We start from the raw sequence: 25635 nt of genomic DNA, 5'->3' as shown, positions 1-25635 counted from the left end.
CCTTCCCTGGCAACAGGGCCCTTGCTACCCGGGGTACCATTTACAAGGGACTTATCTGTGTGCTAGGGCTGTGCCAATTGTGGAAACAAAGGCATAGTTTAGGGAAAGAACACTGGTGCTCGGGCCTGGTTAGCAGGGTCCAGCACACTTTCAATAATAACTGGCATTAACAAAAGGCAAAACGTCAGGGGGTAACCATGCTAAGGAAGGCATTTCCTTACAGTAGTGCTTAGCAAACGTGTGCCGGGACACCCACGTAGCTGCCTGGCAGATATCCAGGACAGGAACTCTGCATGCTAACGCAGTGGAAGCAGCAGTTGCTCTGGTGGAATGAGCACGCAAGCTCTCAGAAGGTTGCTTCTTGGCCAGAGCATAGCACATTTTGATGCAAAGAAGCACTCATTGAGAGATGGTACGCTTTTGCACAGCCTTCCCTTTTTTCGCACCCACATACCCAAGGAAGAGTTGATCTTCCACTGGGAAATCTTTAGTACGAAGAGTTGATCTTCCACCGGGAAATCTCTAGTACGATTGAGGTAGAATGCCAACGCTCTTTTTGGGTCCAGATGGTGGCATCTCTCCTCCTCATGGGAAAGATGTGGGAGTGCGTAGAAAGTAGGCAGAGTGATGGACTGGCCTACATGAAAGGGTGTAACCACCTTAGGAAGGAAATAAGCCTTAGTGCGCAACACTACTTTGTCTGGGTGCACAGACAAGTATGGAGGCTTTGAGGAAAGGGCCTGAAGCTCACTCACCCTGCGAGCATAGGTGATTGCAACAAGAAAGACAGTTTTGAAGGTGAGGAGCCGCAAGGGACAATTATGCATTGGCTCCAAGGGAGTACACATCAATTAAGTAAGTACAAGAGTGAGATCCCACTGAGGCATGATAAATAGAGTGGGAGGAAATAAATGGGTGAGTACCTTTAGGAATCTACTCACAATAGGAGATTTAATGAGTGAGGGCTGATCAGGTAGCCTAAGAAAGGCCGAAATGGCAGATAAATACCCTTTAAGGGCGCCCAAAGCAGAGCCCTGCTGGGCCAAAGAAAGAATGAACAGAAGAACCTCGGACAGAGGGGCAGAAAGGGGATCAACAGATTTGTTGGTACACCATACTACACATTTATGCCAACGACAGGTGTATACAGTTTTGGTTGATGGACGCCTGGCTGCCAAGATAACACTGCAGACTTCGGGTGGATTGGCAAAAGCCGTCAACTGTTGCCGCTCAATCTCCACGCGTGAAGGTGGAGGTTGGACAGGTTTGGGTGAAGATCCGTCCCCTGTTGTTGCGACAAAAGATCCACGTAAGGAGGCAGTCGGAGTGGAGGATCGATGGACATGCTCAATAGCTATGGATACCATACCCTCCGTTCCCAGTCCGGAGCCACCAAGATGACTTGGGCCTGGTCGTTCCTGATTTTCTTGAGAACTCTGGGCAGAAGAGGTATAGGCGGAAAGGAGGCCGGAGTTCCACTCGAGACAAAAAGCGTCTCCCAGCGAGTGCCGCCTTGGAAACTCCAATGCGCAAAACAGCTGACATTGCGCGTTCTCTGCGGAGGCGAACAGATCTAACCAAGGCTCTCTCCACTGCTGAAAGAGGCTTTGCGCCACCTCCGGATGAGATGCCATTTGTGATCGGCTCTGCATCGACGGCTGAGTTCGTCCGCTCTGGCGTTGAGGGAGCCCGCCAGATGTTGAACCATCAGGGTAATGCCCTGATGTTCCAGCCATGTCCAGAGGCGTAGTGCCTCCTGACAAAGGGTCCAGGACCTACATGGCGGTAGTATTGTCCGTGAACACCTGCACCACTTACCCTTTGAGAGAGGGAAGGAATGCTTTAAACGCAAGCCTGATCACCCGGAGCTCCAGAAGATTGATATGGAGCCCAGACTCAGCCAGAGACCACAGTCCTCTGATCTCCGCCTCCCCCATGTGGCCGCCCCAACCCAGAAGTGACGCATCTGTCACTATGGAGAGATCTGGTTGGTGAAGGGAGAGGGATCTGCCGTGGACTCAATGCGGATTCAAAAGCCGCCACTGCAGATCTTTCGCAGTCCTCTCCGAGATCTGGACCATGTCCCTGATGCTGCGCCCACTGGAACTTCAGGTCCCACTGCAGAGCCCACATATGCCAACTGAAATGTGTTACTAGCAGGATGCAGAAGACCATGAGGCCCAGCAGCCTCAAAGTCAGTCTCACCGAAACCCAAGACCGAGTCTTAAAGATCGGAATCATAGCCTGAATGTCTTGGACTTGCTTTTGGGAGGATAAGTCCAAAACTGCATTGTGTCCAGAACCGCTCCGATGAAAGGGAACATCTGAGAGGGAGTCAGGTCTGACTTCGGCACGTTTATAGTGAACCCCAGCTTGTGCAGGAGGTTCGCGTTGTCTGAAGTGGGAGACTACTTTCTGGGGTGAGTCTGCCTTCAACAGCCAGTTGTCGAGGTAGGGAAAGACTGAGACCCCTCACCTGCGCAGATGAGCTGTAACCATCGCCATCCCTTTCGTGAACACCCGAGAGGCGCTGGTAAGGCCGAAGGGGAGCACGGTAAACTGAAAGTGCTTGTGACCTACCACAAATCGTAGGTAACGTCTGTCGGGCAGGCAGGATGGGATGTGGAAATAACCGTCCTGCAAGTCCAACGCTACCATCCAGTCTCCTGGGTCCAAGGCAGACAGAACCTGAGCCAGGGTAAGCATTTTGAATTTCTCCTTCTTGAGGAAGTAGTTGAGGTCCCGAAGGTCTAGGATAGGACGTAAGCCCTTGTCCTTTTGTGGTATCAGAACGTAGCGGGAATAACAACCACAACCTACTTCTGGCACAGGGACCTTTTCTAAAGCTCGCTTGGCCAAGAGAGCTGTGACTTCCTGGTGGAGAAGCGCCAAATGATCCTCTGGGAGGTGACTGAAGGATGGTGGCATGGTTGGTAGAGCAGATTCGAAAGGGAGGGAGTAGCCCTTTCGAACTATCTGCAAAACCCACCTATCCGTGGTGATGTTTTCCCAGTGGGTCAGGTGATGTCAAATCCTGCCACCAACTGGACGGAGTGAGGGGACGGACTAGGAGGGTTTGGAGGCTGCAGAGGTGGACTGGGCAGACCTCTGGTTCCCTATCCCACGGCCATGTGGGATTCCGCGTCCCCGCCCACACAGAGGCTAAACATGGGCAAACAGCACAGTGGCTGGGTGGAGAACGCAGCAGGGAGCCCCAGGGGGCGAAAAGCAGACTGTGGTGGGAAAGGGGCAGAGGAAAGACCGAGGGACCGAGCCGTAGCCTGGGAATCCTTGAATCTCTCCAAGGCCGAGCCCGCTTTGTTTTCGAAGAGACGTGAGCCATCAAAGGGCATGTCCATGAGTGACCGTTGGACATCCCCAGAAAAACCAGAAGTACGCAACCAGGCGTGGTGTCGTAAGGCCACCGTCGTAGCAACCGATCTTCCCAGAGAGTCGGTCGTTTCCAGCCCACAACGGATTGTGAACTTTGCCGCATCTCTCCCATCGTTCACAGCTTGGGAGATGATAGCACAGGCCTCCTCCAGTATCTGCAGCAGGACCTGCGCAACCGTATCCCACAAAGAATGGGTATAGCGGCCCAAAAGGCATACGGTATTCACAGACTGCAGCGCGAGACTGGAGGAAGAAAACAACTTCTTGACAAACTGTTCCAGCCTTTTGGATTCCCTATCCGGGGGTGCGGAAGGGAATGCGCCTGAAGAAGAGGAAACCTGGATAACAAGACTCTCAGGCGTGGGGTGTTGGGACAGGAATTTAGGGTCGTTTGGAGCAGGCCGATGGCGGCGAGCGATAGTCCTATTCACAGGAGCCCCTGTGTTGGGATGGGACCAGGTACCCAAAAAGACATCGGTGAGGGCTTCATTAAAGGGCAAAAGGGGTTCTGAAGTAGAAGCCCCAGGCAGAAGCACCTCTGTCAGGAGATTAGACCTGACCTCAACAGTAGGAAGCTCGAGACCAAGGACCTCAGCTGCCCAACTGACCACCATACCATAAGTTGCTCCTTCCGCCGTAGCCACGGTAGGAGGAGACAGTATGCCGGCATCAGGAGAAGTAATCAGACCACTGGCTTCGCCCAATTCCTGAGCCCAGTCCATAGAAGGGTCATCCTGGTATTCATAAGTGTAAGGAAATGCCTCCTTGGCATGGTTACCCCCTTACTTTTTGCCTTTGCTGATGCCAAGTTTTGATTTGAAAGTGTGCTGAGGTCTGCTAACCAGGCCCCAGCACCAGTGTTCTTTCTCTAACCTGTACCTTTGTTTCCACAATTGGCACACCCTGGCATCCAGGTAAGTCCCTTGTACCTGGTACCTCTGGTAGCAAGGGCCCTGATGCCAGGGAAGGTCTCTAAGGGCTGCAGCATGTCTTATGCCACCCTGGGGACCCCTCATTCAGCACAGACACACTGCTTGCCAGCTTGTGTGTGCTAGTGGGGATAAAACGACTAAGTCGACATGGCACTCCCCTCAGGGTGCCATGCCAACCTCACACTGCCTATAGGTATAGATAAGTCACCCCTCTAGCAGTCCTTACAGCCCTAAGGTAGGGTGCACTATACCAGATGGTGAGGGCATAAATGCATGAGCACTATGCCCCTGCAGTGTCTAAGCAAAACCTTAGACATTGTATGTGCAGGGTAGCCATAAGAGTATATGGTCTGGGCTACACTGAAAACTGTGAAGTTTGGTATCAAACTTCTTAGCACAATAAATGCACACTGATGCCAGTGTGCATTTTATTGTAACATACACCCCAGAGGGCACCTTAGAGGTGCCCCCTGAAACCTTAACCGACTACCAGTGTGGGCTGACTAGTTTTAGCAGCCTGCCGCACACCAGACATGTTGCTGGCCACCTGGGGAGAGTGCCTTTGTCACTCTGTGGCTAGTAACAAAGCCTGTACTGGGTGGAGGTGCCTCTCACCTCCCACTGTAGGAACTGTAACACCTGGCGGTGAGCCTCAAAGGCTCACCCCCTTTGTTACAGCACCCCAGGGCACTCCAGCTAGTGGAGTTGCCCGCCCCCTCCGGCCACAGCCCCACTTTTGGCGGCAAGGCTGGAGGAGATAATGAGAAAAACAAGGAGGAGTCACTGGCCAGTCAGGACAGCCCCTAAGGTGTCCTGAGCTGAGGTAACTCTGACTTTTAGAAATCCTCCATCTTGCAGATGGAGGATTCCCCCAATAGGGATAGGGATGTGCCCCCCTCCCCTCAGGGAGGAGGCACAAAGAGGGTGTAGCCACCCTCAGGGCTAGTAGCCATTGGCTACTAACCCACCAGACCTAAACACACCCCTAAATCGAGTATTTAGCGGCTCCCAGAACCTAGGTAACTAGATTCCTGCAACCTAAGAAGAAGGACTGCTGAGCTGAAAACCTGCAGAGAAGACGGAGACACCAACTGCTTTGGCCCCAGCTCTACCGGCCTGTCTCCCCACTTCTAAAGACACTGCTCCAGCGACGCGCTCCACAGGGTCCAGCAACCTCTGAAGCCTCAGAGGACTACCCTGCATCTAGAAGGACCAAGAACTCCCGAGGACAGCGGCTCTGTTCCCCAAAGACTGCAACTGTGCAACAAAGAAGCAACTTTGAAACAACACACGTTTCCCGCCGGAAGCGTGAGACTTTGCACTCTGCACCCGACGCCCCCGGCTCGACTTGTGGAGAACAAACACCACAGGGAGGACTCGTCGGCGACTACGAGACCGTGAGTAGCCAGAGTTGACCCCCCTGAGCCCCCACAGCGACGCCTGCAGAGGGAATCCCGAGGCTCCCCCTGACCGCGACTGCGTGCTTCAAAGACCCGACGCCTGGTAAAGACACTGCACCCACAGCCCCCAGGACCTGAAGGATCCGACCTCCAGTGCAGGAGCGACCCCCAGGTGGCCCTCTCCCTTGCCCAGGTGGTGGCTACCCCGAGGAGCCCCCCCCATGCCTGCATCGTTGAAGAGACCCCTTGGTCTCCCATTGAATCCTATTGCGAACACGACGCCTGTTTGCACACTGCACCCGGCCGCCCCCGTTCCGCTGATGGTGTACTTTCTGTGCTGACTTGTGTCCCCCCCCTGTGCCCTACAAAAGCCCCCTGGTCTGCCCTCCGAAGACGCGGGTACTTACCTGCTGGCAGACTGGAACCGGGGCGCCCCCTTCTCCATTGAAACCTATGTGTTTTGGGCACCACTTTGACCTTTGCACCTGACCGGCCCTGAGCTGCTGGTGTGGTAACTTTGGGGTTGCTCTGAACCCCCAACGGTGGGCTACCTTGGACCCAAACTTGAACCCTGTAGGTGGTTTACTTACCTGCAAAACTAGCAAACATTTATCTCGCCCAGGAACTGTTGAAAATTGCAGTGTCTAGTTTTAAAATAGCTTATTGCCATTTGTGTGAAAACTGTATATGCTATTTTGCTAATTCAAAGTTCCTAAAGTTCCTAAGTGAAGTACCTTTCATTTAAAGTATTGTTTGTAAATCTTGAACCTGTGGTTCTTAAAATAAACTAAGAAAATATATTTTTCTATACAAAAACCTATTGGCCTGGAATTGTCTCTGAGTGTGTGTTCCTCATTTATTGCCTGTGTGTGTACAACAAATGCTTAACACTACCCTCTGATAAGCCTACTGCTCGACCACACTACCACAAAATAGAGCATTAGAATTATCTCTTTTTGCCACTATCTTACCTCTAAGGGGAACCCTTGGACTCTGTGCATGCTATTTCTTACTTTGAAATAGTACATACAGAGCCAACTTCCTACAATAAGGGTCCAGGGACCCCTCCAATCCCTCCCCATATTCGTACCCATAAGAAAAAGGGTCCGAATCCGACCTGGGGTGAATAGGCCCCATTGAAGTCGGAGGCGGCATCGGCCAGCGCCGCTCCGACTCAGAGTCATCGGGGATAAGAATTGGGTCGACGTAGATAGTGGGCACTACAGACTTCGGGAGCATCGATAAACGACCCCGCGCCGGGGAAGGTCTCAAGGGTGTGACCGGCGCAGGTACGGATCCGCATGCAGATCCGGAGGTGACCTTGGTGGCCGGAGCTGAAGCCGCCGTGGAACCAGAAGGCCCCTCAGCCAAACCCTTGGGCTCGAAGGCACCGTATCGGCGTCGGACCACCCAAAGATGAGGCGCATGGCCTCATAAAACTCTTTAAGCTGGACGGGGGTCGCTCCGGCTCCTGGAAACTTGGGGAATCGCGGAGTCGACCCAGACGCAGGCTCCGAGGAAGGAGGCCTTGTGTGTTGATGCTCCTCCCGTGTTGCATCGGCCGAGAGATGGGGCAAAGTCAGAGAGCGATGGGGCTTCTTCAACTTCTTCTTCTTCTTACCTTGACCCAAGGATTTGGAAGAAGACGAGTGGTGATGACTCCATGACCGATCTCGAGACCTTCCACTCGAGCAAGACCAGGACCTACGCAGAGTCGAGTGCAAGGCCGCCATGAGCTTTAGGGACCGCTCCCTCAAAGCCTTTGGGTGCATGGCCCGGCACTCGGAGCACGACTTCGGGTCGGGGTAGCGCTCGAGACACCACAGACAAACCTGATGAGGATCTGTCACCAACATCGTAAGATGACAGTCCTCGCAAGACTTGAAACCGTTCTTCACGGACATCCTTCGACGCAGCAAATTTTCACAGAAAAATTAGACAAAACGGTCAAATTCAGCCAAAAAATAGCCAGGGTAGCTCTTCTCCAGGTCAGCGCGTAGAGCAGAAAGAAAAGAACTGACGTCACTGTTCGAGGGCGGCGTCTATGTACTACTCCAGACGTCATCATGGTGACTATGATGCCAACGATGCCTGCGGAGTCGACGGACACCATCTACCGACGTGCAAGGGTATTGCTCGAAGAAATATCGCCGGATTCTGTCTGACGCCTGGGGAAAATTCTAAGGTAAAGAATCTGCAACTAGAAGTCTCTATCAGATACCAATTATTACTACATTTTACTTCTAAAGAGGCAGACACAGGTGCAGTTATTTTGCAGGCATTAAGGTCATGATATGAATGGTGCAGCAAGTGCAGTGGCACCAGGGCCAAAAGTTGTCATAGATGGTCTAAACACCAAATATTGCAATATTTGACTACTAAACAGGCATCCACAATTGCGGTTACCTTCCAGTTAAACGGGGCAAGATTTGAGTGGTGCAGCAAGTGGCACTTTACTAACTACACATTACTATATTCTAATACAATGTTATCTTAAATAAGGTACAAATTACAATTTTGGAACTCTGGGATAATAATTCAACATACATCACAACATAAACTACTATTAATGGCTTATCTAATTTGAAACAAACGTTATTATAACCTTTTTCTAATATTTATAATCCAGTCAGTAAGAATGCATAAGAAAAAAAAAAGTCAAAACCTATTGGCTTTGTCAATGCTTGTTCTAGTTGGTGCTCTTTCTCGCAGGAGATTCCTCAACTTTCATATTTTATCAAATGGCATACTGCATCTGGCTCTTTGCCAATTACATTACTTCATTCTTGCACTAGGTGGCGCCAGTGCAGCCATACCTAGGGTTAGCCATTGTCAACGGTAAAGTGATGCATTGGGTCCAGAAACGTCCCAATCATGCCGTTTTAGCTGGATTACTAGGGTTTGCAAAGGAAAGCAGTACAGTACAAAGCCAACTGCAAATAGTAGTATACGTTTTATCAAATAATTATTAATGTTCTCAAAAGCTGAAGGATTAGAGGGTGTTAAGAAATCTATGGGAAAATACATTATGTACTACAAATGGTTCTACTGAAGAGATGTACGATTTTCTTCTCATAGACGTTTCTTAACCAAGATTTATTATTCTGAATGATCTTCATAACACTGCCAAATATCAGGAGGAGAACCTGGGAAATGACACGAAAGCATTTTTTACACTAGAAAATAGTGTTGCACTGCTCATGGTTGTTTACATCAAATACAGGGGTGGCAGTGTACTCTGTTTTCGTTCTGGATCCATTTTCCTGCATTATAGTGAGGAAGGAGTTTAGTGCTATTAGTGAATCATGAATCTCCGTCCAATTTAATGGGCTTTTCTATTGTAGGTTTAACAATGGAGGCGGACAGTTGGTGTCGCTTTTGTAATTGGACTTTTAATTTTCCACATTAAAATCGCTTCCAAACTATTCGGACACCTCCAGAAAAATCTTAATGAGCCCTGGGATCCTCTTCATCCATAAGAAGCCAAACGATGGGTCCCCTATGAGATCCAGCAACCTGTTTGCGACTAGGCCAGCTATTTCAGTTACCTGGTCAGGAGACATCAAACGTTTACAGCTTGTAGTACAAGACATACAAAATTAATGACTTTCTATCCCACAACACTGTACTTTTTGACTCTATTTAATAGCATGCTGTGGAGACCCTTAGACTTTTTTAAAGCATATCTGGGCATTGCCCAGAAACCCTGCAGAAACAGGCATCACACTTTGTCTCAACCAAAAACAATGTCTTTCAGCTTCAAATCTGAATAACCCATTAAGCTTTAAGAGGCTAAATTATTCAAACTGAGACATTGCGACTTGCTTCTGAACAGCACAAGCATCGCAGCTGAAACATATTAGACGCAGTTCTCAATCCATCTGATTGGACTGTAACTTCTGACTCTCCCTTTGAAATGCATCCGTATCATCAGCTTAGTGTTCTAAAGTAATTGAAAGGCGATGCACAAGCCTTCACAAAACCTATATATGTATTTTTGTGATGATGTTGCAGCTGCTAGACCTAGTAGTGTTTGACATGTCAAAAAACTTGGGTTAAAAGGTGTTGGTCTCTGTCCCTACACAATGAATAGTGAACATCGGGCACTGAGTTTGCTCCAAGAATCGGCTATGGTAAACTATTACATGGCACAATAGGTTATGTGACCAATCAAGGTGGCTTTAAAGATCTGCAAGGAGATTGGTCTTCCTTTCTATCATAACTAACAGTAATTCTAAAACCACTGCAATTTTTTTCTGTTGAGAACAGTAATTGTTCCCCTTTGGTGTCAGTAAATCACTCTCAGAAGAAGAATCTATTTCACCTATATTTGTGTAGGTAAAACCTGGTGGTAGGAATTGGGGATTTTTTGCTTTTTCTCAAATGACAAACGAACAGATGAGCTACTCCTTGGTTTGTTTAAGGGAAATAAGTTTTCATAATTATAACTAAGCTTTAAGTTTTTCATTGAAATTAACATTTTTTTTCAACATTTTTCCTTAAGATGTGTTTCAAATTGTAGAGTTCAATGTTGCAAGTGGAGAGTTTTTATGTGGAGTGTCGTACAGTACAGTGGAGGAGAGTGTTGTAAAGTTTATTGTCACAGACTGGAATATTGCAGATTGGAATCAAACGGAGAAGACCGTATTGTACAGTGTAGTAGAGTTATATAGTATAGTGGCATGGTGTCCCATGTATGTCTCATGTATAGTGGAATAGCGTGTCAAACAGTAGAGTAGGGTTTTGTAGACTGTCAGAGTGGAGTAAACTGTTTTAGAGAGGAGCAGGGTGAAGTAGAGTGTCAGAAAGGAGTATCATCACGTCGAGTGTCAGAGTACAGTGGAGCGTAATACAGTGGAGTGGCGTATTGTAGGGAGAAATTGGATGGGGTGTTGTCGAGTGGATGGGCACAGAATGGAAAAATGTGGCATAGAGTGCAGTACAGTGTTGTGGAATTGCATATAGTGGAGTACACTGCCGGACAGTGGAGCGGCAAAGAGCGGAATATAGTACAGTAGCGTAGAGTGGGATAAAATGTAGTAGAGTGGAGTACACTTGAGTAGGGTAGCGTAGAGTGGAAAAACGTGGCAGAGTGGGGTGGCGTGTTGTAGGCTTTAGTGGCATGGAGCGCAGTAGAGTGGCGGACCATACAGTCAAGTAGAGTTTCATAAATTGGAGTACTGGATTGTACAGTAGAGTGTAGAGCGGTGTTGCAGCGGTACTGGAAAGTGATGCAGCCTACAGCAGAGTAGAGTGGCATACAGTTTAGCTGATTTTTGTAGAGTGGAGTGCTGTACAGTACAGTATTGTAGAGTGTGGTACTGTGGATTGGCATACAGTGTTAGACTACAATGGCAAATGAGTGGAGTAGAGTGGAGTGATGTGTCATAGCAGAGTGGAGTAAAGTGGGGTGCACTGGCATACAAAGAGTTGTGTACATTGTTGTATAGTGGACTAGAGTTTCGGGGAGTAGAGTGCTGTACAGCAGCGCACAGTATAGTACAGTGTTGTACAGTGGCATAAAGGGGTATAGCCTAGAGTAAAGTGTTGGAGAGTAGCTTACAGTGTAGCAGAATGCTGTACAGTGGAGGTGCACAGAGTACAGTTCTGTAGAGTGGACTGATTTTTGTGTAGAGTGAGGTAAAGTCTCATACAGTGGAGTCGAGTGGTGTAACAGTGTGGAGTGAAGTACAACAGAGTGTACTGGTGTGTTGTAGCGTAGAAAATTGTAGAGTAGACTGCCATGTAATGGAGTGTACTCGAGTGGCACATGTCACAAACTGTTATAAATTGGTTGGGGGTCTCATAAAGTAGAGTGGAATGCTGTGTCCTACAGAAAAGGGTTGTAGAGGGGCACAGAGTTTTGTACGTAGGAGTGTACAGGAGTACAGAGTTGGACAGTGGAGTGTGCAGGGACAAAGTGGCGTAGAATGTAGTAGAGTGCCATGAAGTGTGGTAGACCACTACAGAAGGGAGCTATGTGGAGTGGAGTAGAGTGGATTACCGTAAAGTGGAGTAGCTTACAGTGGAATAGTGTACAGTGGAGTATCGAAGAGTGAAGTGGCAGAGTGGAACATTGTAAGGTGGAGTAGGGTACAGTGGATTAGCATAGAGAGGCGTAGCATAGTTGAGGAAACTGTTATAAATTGGAGTGGCGTCTCGTACAGTAGAGTTGAGTGCTGTATGGTACAGTGTTAGAAAATGTTGTGGAGTAGAGTATTGTACAATAGCGTGTACGGACAGAGATGAGTGCAAATTTGGACAGTAGCGTGTACAGGGACAGAGTGGAGTAGAGTCTAGTAGAGTGGCACTGAGTGTAGTAGAGTTTGTACACTGGAGTTATACAGAGTGGAGGAGAGTACACTGGAGTGGTGTAGATTGGAGTAGCATACAGTGGAGTAGCATAAAGTGGAATGGAGTAGAGTGTAGTAGCGTACAGTGGAACAAAATTCAGTGAAGTGGTTTAGACTGTAGCTTTGTATTGTGGGGTAGGGTTAAGTGTAACAGCATAGAGTGGAGCGGGATACAGTGGAATACCATACAGCAGCGAGGAAAAGACTGAAGTTGCGTACAGTGTAATAGCGTAGAGTGGAGTACAGAGGAATGGCGTAGAGTGGAAAAGCAGAGTAGAATAGCGCAGACTGGAGTGGCGTAGACTGGAGTAGTGTACAGTTGAGTGGAGTAGAGTAAAGTAGCACTGGAGTGGGGTGGAGTGGTGTCCAACTGACTAGAGTGGCATACTATGGAGTGGTGTACCCTTGAGTGACTTTGAGGGAGTAGAATATAGTGGAATGATATACAGTGGAATAGAGAAGAGTGGAGTGGTGTACACTAGAGTGGTGCAGGCTGGAATAGCGTAAATGGAGTACCGTACAGTGCAGTGTCATACAGTGACGTGGTGTAAACTGGAGTGGCGTACACTGGAATGTGGTAGAGTGTAATAGCGTACAGTGGAGTGGCGTCAAATAGAATAGCATCCAATGGATTGGGGTAGAGTGGGGTGGCATACACTGGAATGGTGTAGAGTGGAGTAGCATACAGTTAAGTGGCACACAGTGGATTAGAATACAAAGGAGTGGCACACAGTGGAATTGGATAGAGTGGAATAATATATGGTGGAGTAGCATGTAGCAGAGGGGCATACAGTAGAGTGACATACACAAAAGAGGTGTGGAGTAGAATTGCATACAGTGTAATTACATAGAGTGGACTGGCAGAGTGTAGTAGTGCAAAGTGGAGTAGCGTACAGTAGAGGGGCGTATAAAGGAGTGGTGTAGACTGGAGTGGAGGTAGAGTTTAATAGCATACAGTGGAGTGGTGTAAATTGGAGTGGGATCCAACTGAATAATATAAAAGGAAGAGGATTAGGGTGGAGTGGCATACACTGGAGTAGCGTACAGTGATGTAACAAACAGTGGGGTGGCATATAGTGGAACAGCATAGAGTGGAGTGGCATACAGTATACTGGTGGAGAGTGGAACACCATATACTGGAGTAGCGTACAGTGGAGTAGCATCTAGCAGACTCACATACAGAGAAGAGGTGTAGAGTTGCATACAGTTTAATAGTGAGTAGACTGGCATAGAGTGGAGTTGTGTACAGTATAATAGCATAGAGTGGCGTACCACAGAGCGAAGTGTAGCAAAGCGGAGTGGCGTAGAGTGTAATAGTGAATAGTTGAGTAGCATATAGTGGAGTGGTGTATAATGGAGTGGCGTGAGGTAGAGTGTAATAGCATACAGTGGAGTGGCTTACGTAGAGTAAGATGCATTCTATTTGCTACGTATTTGTTTATAGATAAGGTGCAAAGGTGTCGTCACTGGTGCCGATTATGATGCAGTAGACCAACCTGAACCAGAGGGTGGTGCACCAGTCATTAGTCTATGATGCTATAATGCAGACGGTGCTCTGGTCATCAGCATCAATACAGCTGCAGGCAATGTTTCCTTAGGTAATTTTGTGATCTAAAAGTGGCAGGGGCAGGTTCTACCAGTAAGGTCTTTTTTTCATTTTATGTGTTCTGACACTGGTAGGGCTCAAAGGATGACCATAGGTTGGTGGTGGGAAGGTGACTAAATCTTTTGATCCTAACCGCAGATTATGAGATTTCAGCATACCCCTAAAAAAAAAAAAAAAAAAAAGACCACAAACCTGAATAGCACTTTTGTAATGAACCTATCATTTTATTGTGGTAATGATGACACATAGCACAGGCTGGCTGTTACTGATGTGAAAATAAAAATAGCCACATCCAGTCTGTGGCCTCAGAAACTCCAAAGACGAGCACTCAACAGAAAAAAATAACTTGTAAATTACAAGCATTAATCCTCAACAGAATGATACAGCATATGGCTTCTCATAAAACCTGCATAATAAAACTAAACCAACACATCAGCAACTACATTCTCTTGGACACTCATCAATCGGGCTTCAGAAAAGATTGCACCTGGAAACCGCTATCCTGAACGTAGTAGATGACCTCCACAAATCATTGGGTACAGATCGATGCTGCCTGCTCATACTCCTAGATCTATGGGCGGCCTTCGAAAGCGTTCGACCACAGCTTCTCTTGAATTCCCTCCAAAAAATGATCAACAAAGAAGGGGTGGTCCTATGCTGGTTCACATCCTTTCTATAAAACCTTCTCAACAAGTAAAAATAAGTAATCTGACTTCTGACACAATGCCAATTACCCATGGCGTTCCCCAATGCTCTGTTCTATCACCTACACTGTTCAATATCTACATGGAGCCTCTCGCCCTCATTCTCAACCAAGCAAACATCCCCTTCAATCTAAAGAGCAGATTACACCCAGCTCTACCTGGAAAACTCCTCACTGGACGAAGTACACCGACCAAATGCCTCCCTTAAGGAAGTACAACACTGGCTATTCTCGAAAACCACCTAAAACTCAGCCAAGATAAAACAGAAATTCTGCTCATATCAAAGACAGAACAACCCCCCAGATGCATAAATGGGTAAACTCCTTAAACGCTCTTAAGTGCAATGTTACCATAGATGGCTCATCCAAATCTCTAGGGATCACACTGGACTCCAAACTGATCATGAAAAATCATATAAAGAACAGTGTGGTGAGTGCCTTTTACTTCTGCACAAAATCAAACCCTACCTACCACCGAACAACCTCAAACCTGCCCCACAAGCCCTGGTGTGGTCGAGATTAGACTACAGGAAACCCACCCTCACAGGCACTGTGCTATCCTACCTTGCACTCCTCAGAACCACTCTCAATGCAGCAGCCAGAATGATCACAGGAATAAAAAATAGGACCATATCTCTGCTGAAATAACGGAACTGGATCACAATTGAAGCTCGCTGAAGTTCCAGAACTCCTTGTCTCACTCACAAAGCTCTTCACACTGGGAAACCAGCTTAACTTGCCTCAAAACTCAAAAAGGTAGATTAGTTAAGAGACCTAAGAAGCTCAAATACCTTACTCCTCATTCCGCCTAAAGCCCACAAAGACCCTGGCATGCTCCGTCTCAAGCAATGCTCCTAAAATCCGGAACTTCATTCCAGTACATATCAGGAAGAACCCCTTCAAAAGACAGCCAAAGGATCTGCCACTCAATCAACATTTCATCCAGGAGGATGTCAATCGGCGGTCAAAACATGACCTCAACCCTTAGCTCTCCCTGCATCCATCCCCTGTTATTTTCCCCCCCTCATGCTCAACCACTGATTTATTTTTATCTTATCTCAGATGTGTGATTATACTGGTCATTTGTAATGAACATACACTGACATAAATTTCCGATACCCTGAGGTCTTGCCAGCGCTATAGAAAACTCCAAAATAAATAAATGTGTTAAGCAACATCTAACCAATGCTTTAATTTAGACAGAAAAGTGTTCAAAGGGTGATTACTCATCTTTGCAGGATTTATGAAATAACAGTGAACAGGCCATGGACGTGATGTACAAATGCCAAATTAATTTGCTAAATTAAATATAGCAATCATTACAAACATCTTTCTAAGGAAAAACAAATAAAAGTTTTTTTTTTTTTTTTTTTTAAGTATTCTGTTAATTGCTTTCTTTACTGTGCAAAAAACAGTTTGTTCAGATTTGGTGTCCGTCACTTTCACAATAATTTCTCTGCAAGAAGTTTGCATCACTGTATACAACTTCTTTTGAAATGTTTTGTAACTGTGGGTATCATCTTCTAAATCAAGACATGATGTTCTGACTTTGTATCATTACTCATGTGACAAAAAACACAAAATCAATACTAGTAATAATGCACAATAAACAGCAATTGCTGTTTTAGAGCATCCCTTATTTGCCACGAATCAAACAAACCATCTAGTTTATGTTGAAATACATTTTAGATTTTTAAAGTTTTTTTTTATTTTTTATTCATAAATTGTGATCAAGTTTATAGAGGATTATTAAATGAATACACTGATTTCAGTAGTCCACAATGACAACTGCAAGATGGATAATGGGTGTGAGTGAGCTTGTAGGTGCTTAGAGGATCTTGTCTGCATTGACACAACCATGACAATCATGTGTGTATATATATATATATATATATATATATATATATATATATATATATATATATATATATATATATATATATTTTAGCATCCTTGACCATGGAGGTCCTCCAGCAGTTTGTATAGAGTCTTTTCTTAGTACCTGTCACTCCCAGAGAACTTCATGGGCAAGTGCAAGGAGTTCAGGCCTCAAGTAGAAGGGTATAACTAATGTGTCATTTCTTATGATTATTCCATCATTAATAGTTAATTCAACTTTGATTTTCCAGTACAACCTTAAGCTAACACCAAGTATTTTTCTCTGGATCACCCCTTAATGTACAAGTTACTTACCTTCGATAACAAAATATTTGGTAGAGACATATTCTAGTTGCAGATTCCTTACCTTAGAATTTTCCCCAGGCGTCAGACTGGATCCGGAGATTTTTCTTTGAGCAATACCCTTGCACGTCAGTAGGTGGTGTCGGTCAACTCCGCAGGTGTCGTGGTTGCCGTGATGAAGTCGGGAGTAGTACAGAGACGCCGCCCTCGCACAGTGACGTCAGTTTCTTTTAATGACTTTCCATGCCAGGGGCAGAGCCGCTAAGAACACGGAGATTGGTGCCCCAGAGCTAAGGACGTGAAAGGGGGAATCCCTGTCCCTATAAATCAGTTCGCAAGAATAGGTCTCTACCAGATATTTCGTTACCAAAGGTAAGTAACTTGTACATCTGATAGAGACTTCTAGTTGCACATTCCTTACCTTAGAATAGATACCCAAGCAATGCCATCCTCGGTGGTGGGCTGAGAACTAAGATCATACTAGAAAGTCCTGCAGGACTGAACGACCAAAGTAGCCGTCCCGACAGACCTGACCATCTAGGCAGTAATGCAGGGATGCCCACGTAGCTGCCTGACGGATATCCAGGACAGGAACTCTGCGTACTAACGCAGTGGATGTAGCAGTTGCTCTGGTAGAATGAGCCTGCAAGCCCTCAGGAGGCTGCTTTTTTGCCAAAGCGTAGCACATTTTGATGCAAAGAAGCACCCATCGAGAGATGGTACGCTTTTGCACCGCCTTTCCTTTCTTCGAACCCACATAGCCAACAAAGAGTTGACCGTCCACCTGGAAATATTTGGTACGATTGAGGTAGAACGCCAACGCTCTTTTTGGGTCCAGACGGTGGAGTCTCTCCTACTCATGGGAAGGATGTGGGGGTGCGTAGAAGGTCGGCAAAGTAATAGACTGGCCTACATGAAATGGTGTAACCACTTTAGGAAGGAAGGACGGACGCTCTAGTGTGTAACACCACTTTGTCAGGGTGCACAGACAAGTATGGAGGCACTGAAGAAAGGGCCTGAAGCTCACTCACCCTGCGAGCAGAAGTGATAGCGATGAGAAAGAAAGTTTTGAATGTGAGGAGCCGAAAGGGACGATTATGCATTGGCTCAAAGAGGGTACACATCAAGTGAGTAAGTACAAGATTATGATCCCACTGAGGCATGATGAAGGGAGTGGGAGGAAATAAGTGGGTGAGCCCTTTCAAGAACCTACTCACAAGAGGAGATTTAAAGATTGAGAACTGATCAGGAAGCCTAAGAAAGGCGGAAATGGTAGACAGATACCCTTTAAGGGTGCCCAATGCAGGGCCCTGCTGGGCTAAAGAAAGAATAAACAGAAGAACCTCTGAAAGAGGGGCAGAAAGGGGGTCAACAGATTTGTTGGTGCACCATGCCACAAATTTATTCCAACGACAGGCGTATACAGTTTTAGTCGATGGACGCCTGGCTGCCAAGATAACATTACAGACTTCAGGTGGAAGGGCAAATGCCTTCAACTGTTGCCGCTCAATCTCCACGCATGAAGGCGGAGGTTGGACAGTCCCCTGCTGCTGCAACAGAAGATCCGTCTGAAGAGGCAGTCTGAGTGGAGAAACGATGGACATGCTCAATAGCTCTTGATACCACACTCTTCGAACCCAGTCCAGAGCCACCAAGATAACATGGCCCCGGTCGTACTTGATTTTCTTGAGAACTCTGGGCAGAAAGGTGATAGGTGGGAAGGCGTAAAGGAGGCCGGAGTTCCATTCGAGACGAAAAGCATTTCTGAGCGAGTGCCACCTTGGAAACTCCAACGCCATTCGTGATCGACAGTGCGTCGGCGGCTGAGTTCTTCTGCTCTGGCGTTGAGAGCCCGCCAGATGTTGAACCATCAGGGTAATGCCCTGATGTTCCAGCCATGTCCAGAGGCATAGTGCCTCCTGACAAAGGGTCCAGGACCCTACCCCGCCTTGTTTGTTGGTGTACCACAAAGGCCCCTCAGCCAAACCCCTTGGGCCCGAAGGCGCCGTATCGGGGTCGGCACGTCCAAAGATGAGGTGCATGGTCTCGTAAAACTCTTTAAGTTGGGTGGGGGTCGCTCCGGCTCTGGGAAACTCTGGGAAGCGTAGAGTCGACCCAGACGTAGGCTCCGAGGACAGAGGCCTAGTGCGTGGGTGCTCGCTCCACGTCGGCAGAGCGACGAGGTGAAGTCGGAGAGCGATGGGACTTCTTCAACTTCTTCTTCTTCTTCCCCTGACCCGAGGACTCCGCGACTGATCTCGACAACTTCCTCTCGAGCGAGACCAGGACCTACGCGGAGTCGAGTGCTGGGCCGCCATTAGCTTTAGGGACCGCTCCCTCAAAGCCTTCAGGTGCATTGCCCGACGCTCGGAGCACGACTTCGGGTCGTGGTCGCGCTCGAGGCACCACAGGCAAACACAATGAGGATCCGTCACTGACATCATCCGATGGCAGTTCTCACAAGGCTTGAACCCGGTCTTCGGGGACATCCTCGACGCACCAAGCTTGCACCAAAAAAGCCTGACAAAACGGTCGAATTCGGCCCAAAAATAGTCTTGGGTAGCTCCCTCTGGATCAGCGCGTGGTGCGGAAAGAAAAGAACTGATGTCACTGCGCGATGGTGGCGTCTATGTACTACTCCCAATGTCATCACGGCGCCTACGGAGTTGACCGACGCCACCTACCAACGCGCAAGGGTATTGCTCTAAGAAAAGTCTCCGGATCCAGTCTGACGCCTGGGGGAAAATTCTAAGGTAAGGTATCTGCAACTAGAAGTCTCTATCAGATAATAACTCTAGTTACCAAGGTAAAATCAGGATCAGCTTGGATGACATATCCATTGTTTGCGACTCACAGTTTGCTCACTATCAGGTGCGTTAGTTGAAGATGCTACAGTAATATTGTTAACCTTGCCACACCATTCACCGTCAGCTGCATCAAAAAATTCGCCATTAATTTATTTTATGATGAGCATATATGTGTTTAATTTCAATGCTAGCTTTGAAACACATGGAGATATCCTATCAGAATTGCCTTTAACTAGATTACCCACTAGTGGTTTGCGGCCTGTGCTGATCAAAAATGGTCTACCCCACAGAAAAAACACATTTAAATTTGCCTAATGCCCACACATATGCCAAAAGTTCCTGTTTATGACGGAATATTTGATTTCACAGTCTCTTAATTTACGAGAAGTAAACATTATTAGTGTTCCTTCTTGTGATCCAAACTGGCTTAATACAGCACCCAGTCCCACTTCACTTGCAGTAGCAGTTATAGAATTCAAAGATTCATCAAATGACTGTAAAACAAGAGTATTTTGTACTTCACCCTCATGTATCGTCATGCCTTTTTAAGGTTCTTCTCCTCAAAAGAAGTCAGCATTTTGTTTTGATCAAATGTCTCTTAGGCTCTACTTTATCTGCGTAATAATTCTTCACAAATATTAGGTAGAACATACCCTGGAAGAATGAAAGTTTTTCTTTGCTGCTGGATAGTGGTGACTTGATTGCAGATATCAAGCTCAGTTTTGTGACTATATTAGTTAGGCTGAAGACCTGCTAAATCCTCAACAAAAGGTTGCAACAATTTACATTAGTCCACTTTTCTAGACTCTCCTCAGGACCTCGTGCAATGTTGTTAGATGTTCCTTTTTTGTCAGTGAAACATATGTACACGATCCTGAAAGGCATGTACGCCATACATGTCCTCAAAACGTTTTTTCATGACCTTCTGGACATCACAGAAGCTGTGTTCATGCTAACTGGCATGCCACAAAATGTGCCCTGTGGTGTGATGAATGACGTGAGGTTTCATACACCTTAAATGGCACACCAGGTATTGAAGGGGCAAAATTGAGAATTGACAAATTCAATGTATCATTATTTGCAGGTGACATAATGGGCTCCCTGACCATCCTTAATTATTATTATTATTAGACATTTGTAGGGTGCAGAGTACCCTAACAGGGTTGCCAGTGCTAAGCACTTCATGGTAAATCGACCTGGACTAACGCCACACTCAAACTCAGAAAAGCCAGGTCTTTAAAAGCTTTTACAAAGTGGAGAAAGGGCAACATGATCTCTTAGCAATAGGCAAAGTGTTCTACAGCTTGGGGCCAAAGTAGGAAAAAGACCGGCCCCTTTCACGGGTACACCTCACTTTGGTGACTGTGGAGAGATTTGTATTGCAGAAGCGCAGTGAGCAGTTTGGCACCGAAGATCTGAAATATTGGGGACCTGAATCTGCCATAAGTTTATGCATATAGTACAGGGCTTTAACGTGGATTTGCTTCTCAACTGGAAGTCAATGGAGATCTTGAGGAAGTCTTGCAGTAGAAGTATCCATCTTGCGGCCTCGTTCTGAACTACCTGAAGCTGCTTAAGTGAGGCCTTGGGGACCCCTAATTAAAGAATATTGCTGAACCCAGCCTGGAAATAAACAGTGCTTGAATCACTGTTCTCTGAGCAGAGACGGGAAGGCAGCCAACTATGTTCTTTAGCCATCTTAGAACTCCAAAGGTGGACACTACTTTAGTAATCTGATGGTTCATTGAGACCTTATTATCCAGCCAAAAAACAATATTATTATCTACGGGAGTGGGGTAGGAGATGCGATGAGAACCTCAGGCTTCAAATGGGGCCACCGGAGGTGAGGTTGATTGCCCACGAGGAGAATCTCAGTCTTGTCCCCATTCAGTTCGAGGGAGTTCTTGTTCATCCAGGCGGCCACTTTCTTGAGGTAGATATTTAAAGCATCAGCACTGTGATTCTCCTTGACAGCAAGACAACAATCTGGGAGTCATCTGCTTATGAGAAAAGAGTGAGACCACAGCTTTCCATGATATCCGCCAATGGCCACACATAAATATTGAACAAGGTCGAACTAAGTGTAGAACCGTGTTGTACGCCAGGTGAAAGCGGACAAGGCTTTAAGCAGTGCTACTATGTTTAGACCTGAAAAGAGTGGCCCTGCAGAAACTCTCTTAACCAGGTCACTGCCTGGCCATGCACACCCATCTGTTCCAATCTTTGGAGCAGTATGTTGCAGTTTACAGAGTCACTTGCAGCACTAGGGCCCAACAAAATAAGGTCCGTGGTACTGCCATTATCTAGCTGGAACCTTAGTTGTTCAGTGACACACAGTAGGGCTGACTCCGTACTATAGCCAGCCCTAAAACCTGATTAAGAGGGATGAAGAAGACCATTGATTCAACAGAAGCTGTGAGTTGTTGGTTTACATGTTTTTCAAAGATTGTGGCCATTATAGGCAAGAGTGATATTGGCCTGTAGTTGGACTAATTTAGGAGATCAAGACTGGGTTTTTTTAAGAAGTGGTCTTATCATTGCATGTTTCCATGTTGTGGGAAGTCAACCTTTTAAAAGTGAGGAGTTCAGACGTTGAGTTGTTAGTTCCAGGAGTTGTGGACATAGTTAGCGTAGAAGCAAAAGCGGGTATAACAGTGATCCTGATTTGATAGAATTAAGAAACATAGTAAATGTTGAAAGGTCCATGGACCTCAAAGAGCAAGTTGAAACAGAGCAGAGGGTACTCTCCTCACTTGCGAACAGTTGAGAGCAGACAGGAGCAGCAATAGTAATATCTATCTCTGCTAGTGAAAGAACGTTGTCATCGTCGGGCGCAGAAGAAAAGGAGACCTGAGTATCAGCCACCTTTTTGTTGCTCTGAGGCTGAGATAGAGATACAGAAGGGGATACATTAGTGGGATAAAGTTTTTACCAGGTGAGAGTTTTGGGACAGTTTTGTGCTGTCGTGATTTTTTCCGAGTAGTAGGAGGCTCTGGCAATGCGGCAATTTTTAACATAAGGTTTTAATGACTATCTTGACCTCTGCTTATCGTTTTCATGGTAGGATTTGCGCTAAACTCTTTCTAAATGCATACAATTCTTGTTTTCATGCAAGGGATCCTGACCACCACTATTGAGGGAACGCAGAACCTTAAACATGTTTCAGGCTTAAGAATGATGCGCATACGTTTGGTATTTTTAGCATCAATAACCCAACGGAAGTACAAGACTGGGCACCATCACATTTCTCCCTCAGGGAAACACAGCCCTAGTTCAAATAGCTGGCTATTAGGCTATCCAGTCTGTAGCAAGGACCTATGCAGATTACTTTCCCCACTAATCAGCGAGCTTAGAAAGGACATGAAGAGGTGGCACAAGCTAGCCCTGTCTTGGCATGGATGCATTGCAACCATCAAGATGGTAGTGTTGCCTAGGTTGCTATTCCTGTTTCATTCCATTCTCTGGGCAGTGGAGTGAGGCCTGATAAGAGAATGGGAAGGCATATGCATTGCAGTCAAGAGGGGCAAAAGGAACTTGAGGGTACTGGCCAGTATGAGTTACTATCCACATTGTCATGGGGGTCTGGTAGTCCCAATAGCCTTACGGTACTATCAAACATCTTACCTTAGAAACCTTTTAGAAAAGTTGAGGGCAGAACCAATAAGCACAGGTGTTTTCTGGACCACACTGTATCGGGTCGACCCCTGCCATTGTCTGCCTTAGCACAAAGGATAGACCACTGAACATGTTTTGCTCTGCCATTACAAATCTGACATTCAGAATCTAAAACAGGTGCAGGCTAGGATAAAACTAAGGCACTAGGCAGCCCAATTTACACCTATGAAGGGCAATCCAGCGTTTGTGCCCTGTTTGGGTAGGGAGGCCTTTCAAAACTGGCCACTGGCGAAGTGCATTATGATAAGAGACATATTTGACAAAGGGGCCATTAAATCATTTGAACAAACTAAAAACAGTATGGCCTTAGCAAGGCAGAAAGGTTTAGATGCACAAGTCTGACACTGGAGCCTGCGAGCGGAAGTGAAGGCTGCAGCAATAAGGCCACTCACTGCCTTCGAAAAACTTCTACAGAAGGTCTTGGAGGAGGGACACTATCTCTGCAGAATATATAAAATGCTCCAAGAATGGAGAGAGACAGAAGGCTGGCTTCCATGGCTAGTAGCAGACAGAACTAAGGAAGAGTGTCAAAGACAAACATTGGGGCACACTATTGAGAAGGAGAAGCATCACAAATGCACTGGAAGTAACGGCCACCAAGCTGTTATTCAGACTGCATCTTGCTCTGAAGCGCCTCCACACTAGTAAATCTGGTAGCTGGAGGAGATGAGTAGGGACAGCCGCAATCACACATGATGTACAGAAATGAGATAGGTTGAGAGGGAGTCTTGAAAGCAAAGGAAGAGATCTAGCACATCAGCTCCTCGAAGAGTCAGGGGACCTAGTACTGGGGTGGTTCCCTGACATCCACTGTGAACTGAGAAAGATGGCACCTCTGGTCAGCATTATGGTCTAATCAGTCAAACAAGCTATCTCAGTGAGGTGAAGAACGAAAGTGACTGAGTGCCCGCGAATGCTCCCACAAACGGACAATACCCGTTTCACCGTACATCAGAATGGCAGACTAGGTCATTCAACACTGAATATGTAAAGGCGCGGTCAGTGAGGTGAAGAGGAAGGTCTTGTTGGTTTATTTGAATCTTATTAGCTTTAAACATCAATAAAAACGTAGTGAACACTAAAAAACAGAGCCGAGAAGTAGCTCAGCAATAACTGATGAGAAACAAGACTTAGTAGCTGTCACTTTAATTCACGCTAATTTTTGAAACATGTTACAAACATACAATGTATGCCTATCATCCACTACATGTAGAAGAAATGTAAAGGTGCCAAACCTCTGTACGGCGTTCCGAGTGGCGTGACGAACACGTTCCTCTCATATTGTCTCAGCTGATCTGCTAGCGTGTGAATCTAGGAAAAAGACAACGTATCAAACAAAGCACAGGAGCCAAGAGCGCATACACATTCTTACTTTCATTTCAATAGCACGCATACCTGCTCCCTGAACTCCTGCTCCTTCAACCTGGCCTCGTTAAGGAGAGTCGTTTTCTCGGACAGCTGTGTCTGCAAAGACGAAGAGCAAATGAGACGGGGCGACCGCCTTTATTTTACTATCAGGTGTTCAAAATAGCTGGTAAAGAAGCCTCCCATTTAAACGTTGTGCAGTGGCATTTACTTTTCCACTTTTTTAAATACGTGGTTATACAGTGAAAATGGTTCTTACCTGAAGATCGTCAGTTGTTACCTACAACAAAATAAAATAACTTGTTATAGATCTAAATGCTTACAATTCGATTTTCATACTGCAAGTCGCTAATCTCCTTTCAACACACTTTTTTGAAAGAAAATAAGTAATACAGCAGAATAACTACCCAAACTTGGCCTACCAACTGCGGTATGTCTTTACAGAATATGGGGCCAGATGTAGCAAAGGATTTGCGCGTCGCCGTCGTTTGCGAGGCGCAAATGCCTCTTTGCTATGCAGAAATGCATATTGCGAGTCGGGACCGACTCGCAATATGCATTTCAGAATAGCAAATAGGAAGGGGTGTTCCCTTCCTATTTGCGATTCGGAGTGGCATGCAATACCATTTGCGATCGCATATGCGGTCGCAAATGGTATCGCAGTTACCATCCACTTCAAGTGGATGGTAACCCACTCGCAAATTGGAAGGGGTCCCCATGGGACCCCTTCCACTTTGTGAATGGACCCACAAATATTTTTTCAGGGTAGGTAGTGGTCCAAGGGACCACTACCTGCCCTGAAAAAAAAAACGAAACGAAAGGTTTCGTTTTTTTTTTAAGTGCAGCTCGTTTTCCTTTAAGGAAATCGGGATACAATAAAAAAAAAAAAACTGCTTTATTGAAAGCAGTCACGAACATGGAGGTCTGCTGATGACAGCAGGCCTCCATGTTTGCGAGTGCCTAGACTCGCTATGGGGCCGCAATTAGCGACCCACCTCATGAATATTAATGAGGTGGGTCATTGCGACCCCATAGCGAGTCGCAGACGGTGTCTGAGACACCGTACTGCATACCAATTTGCGAGTTGCAAATTGTGAGTAGCAGGGACTCGCAATTTGCAAGTCGCAAATTAGCATTTTGCCACATCTGGCCCATACTTCCTTTCCATTAATTTCAAAATGTGGATACAACATCCTCATAAACTACTCTATTAAATATGA

General features: G+C 46.4%; 1 protein-coding gene across 3 annotated transcripts in view; it reads right to left on the bottom strand.

Moving 5' to 3' along the window:
* GOLGA4 (golgin A4) overlaps nucleotides 1-25635 on the bottom strand; it is a 758002-nt gene that overhangs the window by 117680 nt on the left and 614687 nt on the right. For all 3 annotated transcript variants that reach the window (XM_069215119.1, XM_069215129.1, XM_069215138.1), the window contains 3 exons: nucleotides 24675-24695; nucleotides 24446-24514; nucleotides 24286-24361 (listed from right to left, as the gene is read on the bottom strand). In XM_069215119.1, the coding sequence (XP_069071220.1) occupies nucleotides 24286-24361; nucleotides 24446-24514; nucleotides 24675-24695 (166 nt within the window). The remainder of the gene's footprint in view (nucleotides 1-24285; nucleotides 24362-24445; nucleotides 24515-24674; nucleotides 24696-25635) is intronic.

Source organism: Pleurodeles waltl, chromosome 2_1 (assembly GCF_031143425.1).
Source record: "Pleurodeles waltl isolate 20211129_DDA chromosome 2_1, aPleWal1.hap1.20221129, whole genome shotgun sequence".
In the NCBI taxonomy this organism is placed as follows: Eukaryota; Metazoa; Chordata; class Amphibia; order Caudata; family Salamandridae; genus Pleurodeles; species Pleurodeles waltl.
The sequence above is the reverse complement of the archived record's forward strand: the minus strand, read 5'-3'. Positions and strand labels throughout refer to the sequence as shown.